Source organism: Rattus rattus, chromosome 17 (assembly GCF_011064425.1).
Source record: "Rattus rattus isolate New Zealand chromosome 17, Rrattus_CSIRO_v1, whole genome shotgun sequence".
Classification (NCBI taxonomy): Eukaryota; Metazoa; Chordata; class Mammalia; order Rodentia; family Muridae; genus Rattus; species Rattus rattus.
Genome location: NC_046170.1, coordinates 15,774,625 through 15,787,040, shown reverse-complemented (window position 1 = coordinate 15,787,040; position 12,416 = coordinate 15,774,625). Strand labels below are relative to the sequence as shown.

At 50.8% G+C, this 12,416-nt stretch overlaps 1 protein-coding gene across 1 annotated transcript in view; it reads left to right on the top strand.

Annotated features, from left to right (window-relative positions):
- Cacna1a (calcium voltage-gated channel subunit alpha1 A) overlaps nucleotides 1-12,416 on the top strand; it is a 295,849-nt gene that overhangs the window by 162,501 nt on the left and 120,932 nt on the right. The window contains 2 exon segments of the mRNA XM_032887650.1: nucleotides 6,427-6,518; nucleotides 10,219-10,371. Coding sequence (XP_032743541.1) covers nucleotides 6,427-6,518; nucleotides 10,219-10,371 — 245 coding nt within the window.

The window sequence follows — 12,416 nt, the reverse complement described above, 5'->3', positions numbered from 1 at the left end:
TGTGTAGAGCAGAAGGTGGATTTGTACAACCCCAGACTGGCCAGATTACTGAGGGACAGCCATGTTCCCGGGCTTCACCTGGGACCATGAGTACCGAGACTGTGAGTCTTAAAAGGAGGGGTCTCATCTAAGCTGGGGTAGGGAGTCACAGCAGCTCCCATGATCTCCACAGCTTTCCACATCCACTGCCTCTTCAGCCGTCAACCTCACTGATCACTCCACGCTCCAACCCCAAGGCTTTGCCACACGATCCTCTCCTCATTCACAAGGGCATGGTAATTACGGCCCCTGTTACTACTTACTGATAGGGGACCAGAACACGGCACACAAGCCCCAGGTCATGAGTTCAGATCTCTAGAACTCGTGCAAATGCAGGTGCACCAGCTCCCAGTCTGATGGCATGAGCAAGGTAGAAGAGAGACGGACAATGGGATCAACCTCTGGCCTCCACCTGCATGCACCACATGTGGGGGAGGGGAGTGGAAGAAGAAGGAAGTCCATGCTTACGTCCCACTTCCAACCAGCAGAGAACAGTGATGCGCCTCCCCACAGCCACAACACAGGGGAAGCTGATCCCGAAAGAATTTGGCTGCAAATAGCATCAAGAGGTGAGCATAAGGCAGCAGCAGCCAGCATTCCAGAGGCTCACATACATGCCAGAAACTCTCCCCCTATAAAGGAAGGAGTTACCGTCTCCAGTTTACGGAGGGAACTGAGGCTCAGAAACATGAGCGGCCAAGGCTACACGTGTGATCAGAACAATTTGGATCTGGACCCTTTGAGACCGTCATTACAGAAAGTACGGAGGCCGCTTGATTGTAGGGTGGATCTGCAGTGCGGCCACGCCCTATGGAGTCTTTCCAGCTTCTTGATCGCTCTTCACTTTAGGGAGTTTCTCAGTCTCCCTATGGCCAGCAACAGTTCCAAGATGTCTTCCAGCCATCATATCTAGACATACACAGAGCCATCAGCCACAGACAGGAAGAGAGGGGGATGTTTCCTGTCATTGACTCTTCTCTGGGAGAAACTCTCTCCCATAAGTACCCAGCAAACCTAGTTGGGCTCTGTTATCATGTGACTAGGTCATGTGACCAGCACACCCACAGCAAGGCATCCAGAGGGGAAAAAGTCCAGTGCTGATCATTTTCTCGGACTTTGCCAGGAGGCACACTCTGTCACCAAGGGAGGGTGGGAAGTGGCTTGAGTGGTTTGTGTAGCCTATGAGCCTTTGCTTTAAACTTCCTAGCCTCCTGTCTCTCCTAGAGGAGCATGTTATCTCCACAGTTGTGAACCTTTCCCTCACCACCATTCACGCATTCAACAAACATTTCTTGAGTACCTCATGTTTGTCAAACATAACTTTAGGTGCTGACAGGAATCCCAGTCCTTCCACAGTGGCCATGCAGGGCCATCACTGTCCACTGTAATTTTGCATGGTGAAGGGAATGCCCCGTGTACCCGTGGCTGGCTATGTGCGCTCCACATGTGACCACATAGCTGCTTTTTGTTGTTGTTTCTTCGCTTAATTTCAGTCATTTCAGATGCACACTTTAAAGCTATAGGGAAGCTATTATCCCAGCATTTGGAGGGACAGAGTCAGTCTGAGCCATTCTGTCTCCATAAGTAACGGGTGCTTTCGTAATCCCCTAGTAAAATGCAGCTCTATGTCGTTACCTATGGGCAGCTCAGCTCCTGGAAACCAAGGGGCGTGCCATCGGTATCCTTCCAAGATGTGTTAGTACATGTACCCAGGGACTGGGGAAGTGGCTTAGCTATCAAGGACACTGGCTGCTCTTACAGAGGACTCAGCACCCCACATTGGAAAGCTCACAACTGCCTGTAATTCCAGCTTGTGGGTAGCCAGTGCCCTCTGCTGGACGCCACAGGCAACTACACTCACATGCATATATACAACCAAACACACATACACACGATTGAAAATAAAACAAATCTTAAATAAATCCATGTACTCTAGTCTGGCCTGAGAGCTCTCTCTTCTCACTGGTGTTGTGGGTGGCTTCCCTCTGTCTTCTGTGTCCTGCTGGTGCTGCTCCGAATACCAGTGACCTCCTTCTCAGAGACCTTTGCCCTTGGCCCTCAGGGATGCCGCTGTCTTCCACGTGGACTTCTGTATCCTCATCCTCTTTGGGCCGTGACTGTCCTGTGCTCTTCCTGCGGCATTCTCCAGAGGGCTGAGATGGCCAGCCCTCATCACATACCTGCTTTTACTTAGTGTTTCTTCTTCAGGTGTCCCCTTTCCACTATTTCTGTCTGCTCAGGGACCCTCGGGAGCCTATAACCCTATCCCTTGTCATAATGTACCACGTACCCACAAAATATTTAGGGAGCACGAGATGCTACAGGACACTGCCAGAGAATTGTCTGTCCTCTAGAGAGGAAGTGGGGTACTGCTCTGGGCATACAGGTCTCAGTTTGGACCAGGGTTTGAATGCAGTGAGGTGAGGGAGAAGAGAGGCCAGGAAGTCACAGTGTTCCTGACACCTGAAAGGGAAGAAAGTCGGCTTTGGGGGGTGGGTGGGGGGAGAACTCAGTGAGAAACAGCAAGGGCTGAGCCAAGCAAACTCTCATGATTTTGGTAGAGAATTTTCTTGGAAGTCTCACATACACATTGTGTGTGTGTGTGTGTGTGTGTGTGTGTGTGTGTGTGTGTCTGTGTGTGTGTGTGTCTGTGTCTGTGTCTGTGTCTGTGTTGAGTCTGTAAAAGTTAGGCCCAGTTCTTCCTCCCAGCCCCCATACTCTCAGAAATAAGACTCAGACTCAAAATATATTTACAAATACTTTGGCCATACAGCTAGGCTCTTCTCTGACTAGAATCACAACTTAATGATAACCCATTTATGTTAACCTGCATTCTGCTAGATGACTGGTTGTTTACCTGTGCACAGGTACCATGCATCTATCTTGTCATGTCTTCCCAGATGCATCTCCCACCTGGCTTTTTCCAGAATTTTTTCTCCTTCAGGATGTCCCACCTCCCATTTCCTGCCTAACCCATAGGCCATAGGCTTTTTAAGTGACAGGTGATACATCCATACAATACACAAGATATTCTCTCTACATGAGTCTGTGTGAGTGTGTGTGTGAGTGTGTGTGAGTGAGTGTGTGTGTGAGTGAGTGTGTGTGTGTGTGTGTGTGTGGGTGTGTGTGTGTGTGTGTGTGTGTGGGTGTGTGTGTGTGAGTGTGTGTGTGTGTGTGTGTGGGTGTGTGTGTGGGTGTGTGTGGACCTCCATTGGTACCAGCTCTTTGACCCACACAAACCCTGGCATCACCTTAGTCTCTCCCTTTCCCACACAATTCTCACTCCCTGGTTGGATGCTGGGGAAGTTGGAACTCTTCCCCACCAGGCTCTCCCCTCAGCTGTTCACTGTGGTGCTCCCCAAAAGCCTAAGTTTCTGTTGAATGAACAAATGAGTGCCTTTGTTCTCTAGCGAGACCCTTCCGCATCCAAGCAGTCCCCTGAGGGTCAGGTTCTGCAGGGTGGGCAAGTGAGGCTGTTCACACCTGAGGTCCTGAATTCGAGTTCCCTCTTGGTGTGACTCAGATCTTGGTATACTGATTTCTGCTGGGTCTTGGCATCCTCCTCTGTAAAATGGGCCATGAGTGGCTGGCAGCCTCAGATGCAGGCCGGATGCAGCGCGCCCAGGCAGGCTCCCTGATGCATAGCGTTAATGGCAGCTATATATAAACCAGGGCCTCCTTTGTACTCCCACCGCCTCTGCCCTACTTCTAGCCCTCATTACGCCGGCTGCTCTCAGCTCCTTCCTCACTCGGGCTTCATCACCACCAATCTGTCCTCTCAGCTGTCAAGCTTGTCTTCCTCTTGCCAGCCCTGATCATGTCCTGCCTCTGCTCCACAACCTCCTGTGACTCCCGCTGTCCACCGGGCGGGCAAGGCACATCCTGATAGTCCCCAGGTCGCACTCCCGATTCCTACCACCCTTGGGGAAGTGGGTGCTTCCAAGCCCCTGGGAGCCAGCTGAATCACGCTAGGCAGAAGAGAAGCCAGTGCTTGGGCTCTCCTGAGGCCTGGGCCAGCTAAAGCCAAGGTCTCAGGGTGAGCACACTTGGGGCAGCCCTGAAGCCTAGGTCTGAGAGTGTCTGACTGTGCCCTGGGTCTCCTCGGCACTGTGCTCCACTATTGGGGGTCTCCCTTTTCCAGTTTCCTGCCTCCTGATTCAGGAGCCACAGACCTTGCTCTTGGATCTGTGGGCCATCCTTGGGCTGATTTCCTATCGAGCACCAGCCCTGCCCATGCCCTGTTCTGATTATCTCAGGCTCTGGCCCTGCCCCCACCCTGGTATTTGTTTTAGTTCAAGGGTAGACTTGAACTCCTTTTGTCTTTGAAGAATAGTGATGGGGGAGGGCTGGAGCAGAATCAGCAGAGAGACGGGGGGGGGGGGGGCTGCAGTGACACAGGGCTTTGCTCTGAGAAAGATCTGAGAAAGCGAGGGGCACGATGCGGATCCTAAGACCGTGCAATTCCAGTTGGACACAGTGTCCTGTGCTTGTGGTCCCTGGGAGGCTGAGGCAGAACGATCACAGGTCTAAAGCCGGCTTGGATTACAAGTGAGAACCTGTCTCAGAGAGCCAGGGGTCGGAGGAGGATCCCAGTGGCAGGGCTCACTCTGCATGGCTGTGGTCTTGGACCCCATCATCAGTACCACAAAGAACAATAATTAATGCTAATGTTTTAGAACTGGAGCTCTGGCCCAGAGGCAGAGTGGGAATGGGGGTTCCTGTCTATTAACACAGCACTTAAGGGGAGACAGGAAAACTGCCCCCCCTTCCAAGAACAACAACATGGGCTACAAAGTAAAAACTTGTCTTAAACATTTGTATGGCATATATATATATAATATATATATATTTAAGACGTGTGTGCGTGTGTGTGTGTGTGTGTGTGTGTGTGTGTGTGTGTGTGTAAGTACAAGTGCATCCCTTTAATCTCAATATGCCTCATTCAATAGCAGGGGAGAGATCTTGTGTCCAACAGGGCAAAGGCAAGGGTCAGCATCTGAAGGTCGTCCCCTAACCTCCTCGAGCAGCCCGTGGCACATGCACGCCCATACACACAATCCACAGGAGGATGTCTGCAGGTTGACATACATAGCACCCCAGTCCACACCAGGAATGTGGACCCATTGTTTCAGTACAGCACTGGGTCATCCTGGAAGCACACACTGTAGATAACAGAGAATGGCTGAACTTTGCGCCATGGCTGGTCTGTTCTCTTCTCCCTCTACTTGGGATGAAAGTCAGGGCCTTGTGGATGTTAAACAGACACTTAGACACTGAGCCACACTCCAGTTCTTCACTGCGGGATTCTAGGCAGGGACTCTACCCCTGAGCCACACCCTGTCCCAATCTGGATAAGAACCCTGGGATGCTGCCCCCATGTGATAAGGAGCTGTACTGATGTAAATGCCACCACTTCCCTTCCAACCCTGTCTTCCCCGGTTTGCCTCCCTCACACGTTTTTTTCTCCTCAGTACACATCACTTTGACATTTGATGTGTTTACTGGGCTCTCTCAGCTTCCTCAACACACACAGACCCTTAACTCCTCTGTGCGTGCCAGGCAACAGCTTCTGTCTGCACAGAAAGAGGAAAGCGGGGCTCAGGAATAAAGTGGTGCTTGTCGGAGGAAATCTGAAGGAGCCCAAAGAAAACTGCAAAGTTGGGGTGAGCCAGGCATGGTCGGAATCCCGGCATTCAGGAGGTTGTGAAATTAGAACAGCACAGCTCAGGCCAGCTTGTGCTGTGTGATAAGATGGTCTCTTCGAGAGAGAGAGTGTGTGTGTGCGTGTATACTGACGCAGGAGGATTTCTATGAGTTCAAAACAGCATGAGCTATATAATAAGTATGTTACACTGTCATACTGTTATATATACATATACATATATACATTTGCTGGGTGGGGTGGTTTATGCTTTTCATCCTAGCACTTGGGAGGCAGAATCTGCAGGAAGATCTCTATGAGTTTGGGTCATCCTGGTCTACATAATTAGCTCCAGACCAGTCCAGACAGTGACATAGTGTCTCAAAAAATTATATACGTGTGTACAGACAACACTTGCATATTTATCACATATAAGACAAGCATTTGGTGGAGGAAGAGAAAAGAGAACAGGGTGTCACTGGCTGTCTCTGCCCGTCTGTGTACTCCAGGCTAGCTGGCCCATGAGCATTTGGGAGTAAAGGTATGTCCCCTCTCCGTGGGTACATACAGGCACCATAACATCACACACATACTTGGAAAGAAAGAGGGGGGTAATAAACCACCTCTCATTCCAAAAGACAGGAATTTTCACTGTCACTCAATGAGAGATAGAACTGACTTGGTGTTGTCTAGTCCCCAGCTGAGGTGACCTAGCTTTTGTGTCTTACTGTCATTTTCTCCTGTAGCATCTTGGCCACTGTCGGGACGGAGTTTGATCTACGGACACTGAGGGCGGTTCGTGTGCTGCGGCCACTCAAGCTGGTGTCTGGAATCCCAAGTGCGTGAGTCTCCGTCCTTCTAGAAGACTCTGCTTAGCCCCCACCCCTCCCCATTCCCATCAGGGCATGCTCCCCCTCAGGGGTTCACAGGAACCAGGTCTACGTGGTCTCTGGAAGCAGGTCAGAGGCCTCACCCCTTTAATGAGCGTCTATAGTCTCCCAGGCGTCATGCTCTGCGCATGTCTTCTTTAGCACCCAGAACCTATCATATAATCAATGCCACGTCTCCATTTTAGAAGTAGGCACAGAGACTTGGGATGGCTGAATAGTTGGATTAGGGTCACATGAGAAAGAAGGATCCAAGTGAGAGTTAGCAAGCAGAACTGCATGCCTGGGAGGTAGCCCTGTGGTAATGACTGTGCCTTTAGTACCTGTGAATGGAACACTGCACAGAGAGCCTCCAATGCTCTCATCTTGCCACTGTACTCAGTCGGTGGATATCCATTGCACAGATGAGAAGGGTGAGGCTCAGAGGAGTCCTTGACAGGTGGGTAGGATGAACACAGGGACCATGCACACTTCCCTGCTTGCTTGTTCTCCAGGGATGTCTGGGCCTCACGCCATGGGGAGGGCCGCAGCACAGGCTCAGGATTCTGTCCCCAGTGTTCCAAGCCAGACCAGATGCCGCCAGAGGGCTATTTCTAGCCCACGTTCTCACCTGATAGAAATCAGAAAGCAGTTGTTCTGGGCAGCTGAAGGATGGTTCAGTTCGTAGAATACTTTCCACAACCGTGAGGCCCTGAGTTTAGTGGCAAAGAACTAAAAAAAAAAAAAAGATGGGTGTGGTGATGTCCGTAATTCTAGTGCTGGAAAGTGGAGACAGAGGCTCCCTGGAGCTCATGGCCAGCCGGTTTCGCTGAATCAATGAGTATCAGGTTTAGTGAGATTTGAGGAAGACACCTGACATCAACCTCAAGCTTACACACACACACACACACACACACACACACACACACACACACGGGTAGGGGGTGGAACAAATAAGCACTCCGCTGCCCTGTCATTGTGTCCCATGTATTGGCCTCATGCTGATCAGAGCCACTCCCATCCGGATCTAAAGAGGTCTCTCAGTATTTGCCTCGTTGTGGCTTCCCCCTCACCCTATAAGAAAGTTTAAAATTAAAATAAAAAGATTTCCCAGATGACTACTAGCACATTTATTTTACAGGGAAAAGGAGCTCATAGCCGGGTTCTGGGAGCCCAGCAGGCGCCTGTGTCCCATTAAATTAAGAGCAGGTGACAAGCCAGTACTAACACGATGGCGCTGCTCACCCTGGTGGATAGGGTGAGCCTGACATTTGCTAGGATGAAGGGAGGGAACAAGGAGAAGGCAAAGGTGCCTGCGCACCTGAGCTCCCTTCCTGGGCCCCACACGGAGAGCCCCACTTCCTGTGAGTCCTCCTATGACCTTTACGGTTCACTGTGACACATAGGCTCACACAATAGATAGATAGATAGATAGATAGATAGATAGATAGATAGATAGATAGATAGATAGATAGATAGATAGATAGATAGACAGATGGACAGACAGAGAGACAGATAGAGGTAGATAGGTAGAGATAGAGATAGATAGATAGATAGATAGATAGATAGATAGATGGATGGATGGATGGATGGATGGATGGATGGATGGATGGATGATAGAGATAGGTAGATAGGTAGATATAGGTAGATAGGTAGATAGACAGATAGACAGACAGACAAATGTATGTAAGTGGAGGGCTGGAGAGTCAGCTCAGTGGTTAAGAGCACTGGCTGCTCTTCTAGAGGACCTGGGTTCAGTTCCCAGCATCCAAATAGCATCTCACAACTGTCTGTAACTCCAGTTTTGGGAGTTCTGACACCCTCTCACAGACAACCCTGCAGGCAAAACGCCAGTGCACACAAAAAAGTCATTAAAGCCGGGCAGTGGTGGTGCACGTCTTTAGTTCCAGCATTCAGCAGGCAAAGGCAGATGGGTCTCTGCGAGTTCGAGGCCAGCCTGATCTACAGAGCTAAGTCCAGGACAGCCAAGGCTACACAAGGATGCCCCGTCTCGAAAAACCAAATAATAATAAAAATAATAACAAAAAAAAAACCACTTACCTGTGACGAACACAAGGAAGAGCCCTTACATAGCCTGCCCGGTGCCCATGGGCTCCCCACACGCAGATTCAGTGTCTGAAAGAGTCCGTGAGCACACAGCTCTGTACAGAGCTCATGCTTTTCTTGGTATTACCCCTGAAAGCCTAGTCTAACAATTATTTATTTTATAATGTGTATAGCATTAACATCGTATTAGGTATTAGAAGTCATATAGAAGCTGGGTGTAGTGACTCACACCATTGATCCCAGCACTAGAGAGGCAGAGGCAGGTGGATATTTTTTTTTTCTTTTTTTTTCGGGGCTGGGGACCGAACCCAGGACCTTGCGCTTCCTAGGTAAGTGCTCTACCACTGAGCCAAATCCCCAACCCCGATATTTTTTTAACTTGAGGCCAGTCTGGTCTACATAGAGAGTTCCAGGACAGTCAGGCTAGAAAGAGAAAACCTGTCTCAAAAGAAAAGAAGTTATCCCAAGGTTATTTAAGTTCCACGGGAAGATATGTGCAGACTGTGCAAGCAGCATCCATTTTACTGAGCAGACGCAGGTAAAACTCCTGACCTCTGGGTACTGCACGGTCTGTGCGCAGCACAGAGACTGCAGTCGGGATTCGACCTGCTTCACAGGGAAGTTAGAATCTCAAGTTTCTAACTAGAGAAAGAGGGAGGGAAGGAAGTTGTTATGAATCTCTTGAGTTTAGGGCAGTGGTGGGTGGACATAGCTCAATTGGTAAATCACTCGTGAGGATAACGGGACTTGGATCCCTAAGACCTCCAGAAAAGTAGCGAACCTACTCTACAAAGCTGTTCTCTGACCTCCGCAACACACAACCATGAACAAATTACCAAACCGTCTAGAATCATGGGACTCTTCGCATAAGATGAAATTTAAAAGTATTTCTAGTCCTAAAACTGTTCCTGACCCATGGCTGTAAAGCCCTAGTGAGGTAAAGACACCGATGGTGGGCCTGCAAGGACAAGGGCTTGCCTGGGCCCTGACCTGATGTTCTCTGCTTCCCGATCTTCCACACCTAGCTCGCCATGGCCCCCAGGGATGCCCTGACCCCGGTGTCATCCCTCTCAATTGAGTACCTAACAACAGGGAAGCCTGTGTGGTGGCTAGGGAGCAGCAGGCTGCGTCAGGCACACACGAGTGTGTCTCTTGAGCCCATAGAGGAACCAGATCTCCCCGAGCCTCACTTCCCAGCCAGCTGCCTGGACGGGTCAGGGCCACAAGCTGAGGAGTTTCTGGGGAATTTAGTTCCTTGGATTTGAGAGTTGAGGTGCTTGCTGCAGGCCTATGCAGGGTTGCTGGTAACCTCAGGGACGTTCGGGATGAAGGAAAAAGTGGCCCCTATTGGCTTGGGGCACTTTAGGGAAACAGTGCCCCCTTTTGGAAGGAAGCTACTGAGCAGCCCAGAAAATGGCTAGAAAGCCCTGGCCAGCTACCCTTTGGGCCCTGGAAGTAGATAATAAATATTTTTAAAGTTTTATAACCAAAAAGGCCTTTCTTGGGGTGCCGTGACCGCCTCCCTCTTTGCCAACCCCACGCTGGGCTCAGGAAGGCACTGGGCGGGGTCCTTGCTCACCGGCCGGCCTCTCTCTGTCTCCCCAGGTTTACAAGTCGTCCTGAAGTCAATCATGAAGGCGATGATCCCTCTGCTGCAGATCGGCCTCCTCCTGTTTTTTGCAATCCTTATTTTTGCAATCATAGGGTTAGAATTTTATATGGGAAAATTTCATACCACCTGCTTTGAAGAGGGGACAGGTAGGTCCGCACCGTGGGATTCGAGGTTTTCCTTGGGGTGGGGGTTGGGGAGGAAAGCTCTAGAAAGGAGAGGGAAGGAATCGTCCTCCCAACCACAGAGCAGCTGATACTGGGCGCTGCCACCATGAAGCAAAGGGACGGCTTACAGTCCACAGAAGCAAAGCTGTGTGTTAGCCACGGATAGTGACACAGGCTGTGATCCCAGAATCTGGGGGCAGAAGAAGCAGGTAGATCTCTGAAGTGGGGGCCAGCCAGGTTTACAGGCTACTTCCGGGACAGCCAGTGCTATACCTAAAGAGAAAAAGAAAGCTGTGTGCAGAGCTGGGGGCTGAGGTCTTGCTGAACATGCGTGAGGCCTTGGATACACCCCCAGCACAGCCAAACTGCCTGCAGGAAAGACGCCAGCCACAACCGCCTCTGAAAACTCGATTGCAGCTACAGCATTGGGTTTGGGGGCCCCTAGAAGGCAACCCAGGGGCAAGTGGTTTATTCGAAAGTGATCCCTGAGATACCCCTGGGAGACAGAAAGACAGGCTCAGGGCATGCTCTTGGGCAGGTTTTCCTGTGAACATGGGAAATGCACGCTGTGGTGTCTGGAAACAGCAGGAAGTACACTTCCATCACAGACACAGAGGGCAGGGCAAGGTAACAGTATGAACAAGGGATGATCCTGCCCTGCTCCCTCAGAACCCAACACCTGACAGGTCATGTCCCAGGCAGTGGGAACCCTGCCTGATAGAATCCTGTCTCACTCAGTCAGAACCCAGGACCCAGCAGGTGCTGCCTGGCCTCCCAGTCAGGGCCTCTGTGCCCCATCATGCTTTTGTTAACCCTTGGGAGGCTGAGTCCAGAGGGAGCAGTGATTTGGGTCCCACAGAGATCAGCATGAAGGTACAGCTGGGGCTCAAGTCTGAGCAGTAGTACAGAAGGCATTTGGAGGTGTGGGCCCTTCTGGATGCATCCCGGTTCGATCCCAGACTCTCCAGAATTGAACCACCTGATGCCCAAATATGAGGGTGGTGCCTGTGTTTCAGTACTTGGACCACCGACTGCAGAGCAGGCACTCTAGGTCTCCAGAGCCAGCGTGAACCGTGGGCAGAGGGGTGCAGGACCTTGTCAGAAAAGACAGCCAGGGAGCGTAATAGCCTTGTACCAGCCACACCCACCCACCCCGAGCAAGTCCACAGAGATGATGCCCTTCCTGGTCCCAGCCGCGAAGGTTCTAGAAGGCCATGGACTTCATTTCTTCCTTCTCCCGCTTCTACTTTCCTGGGCTTGTGAAGTTTTCTCAATACGGAATGGCCTAATTATTTCTTTCTCCAATGAAGAAGGTGTTAATTGAGGCAGATCTATTTCTGCACCTGGCCTCACCCAGGCGGAAGACAGAGAAAGAGCGTGTGTCTGTCAGCCACACGCAGAAACACCCAAACTTAGGGCTCGGGGACTTAGGCTGTGTGAGCTTCCTGGGGTGTTTTTGTTTTTGTTTTGTTTTCCCACCCAGGGCTGACTGGCTAGGGTCCCAGTGGGGTTGTGGGGGGACAGATGTAGGTGGAGCCGTGGAGGACAGGAGCCTGGAATCGGGAGGCGATCCAAGGAGCTCCTGATTAAGACTGTAAAATGTGTGAGTAAGAGACAGATATATACAGACGCCCCGGCAGCAGGCTAATTTTAAAATATATTTATAGCTGAATTTCTCCGACTCCGGATGGCTGCGTTTCTCGAATCAGCCCTGGGAGTGCTTGGCGGACGGCTAGGGTTGAGGGGGCTGGGGTCGAGCACACCTCTGGATGATGTTGCTAAAGATAGGTGGTTTCCAGCCACAGACACGGGAAGCCCACTTCCTGTCACCCACCGCCATCCCACACATTCACAGACGCCAAGACAAAGTGGAATGCTTCCTGTTTTCTAAGAGTTTTCAGAATCCTGGATGAACAAGGCCCTGGCTTGCAGATATTTCTAGGCAGGAGGCCGAGCACTTCCCACTCACAGGAAAATTGGGGGGTAGGACCCCAGAACTACCAGGTGAGCATGGAGGGCTTATAGGA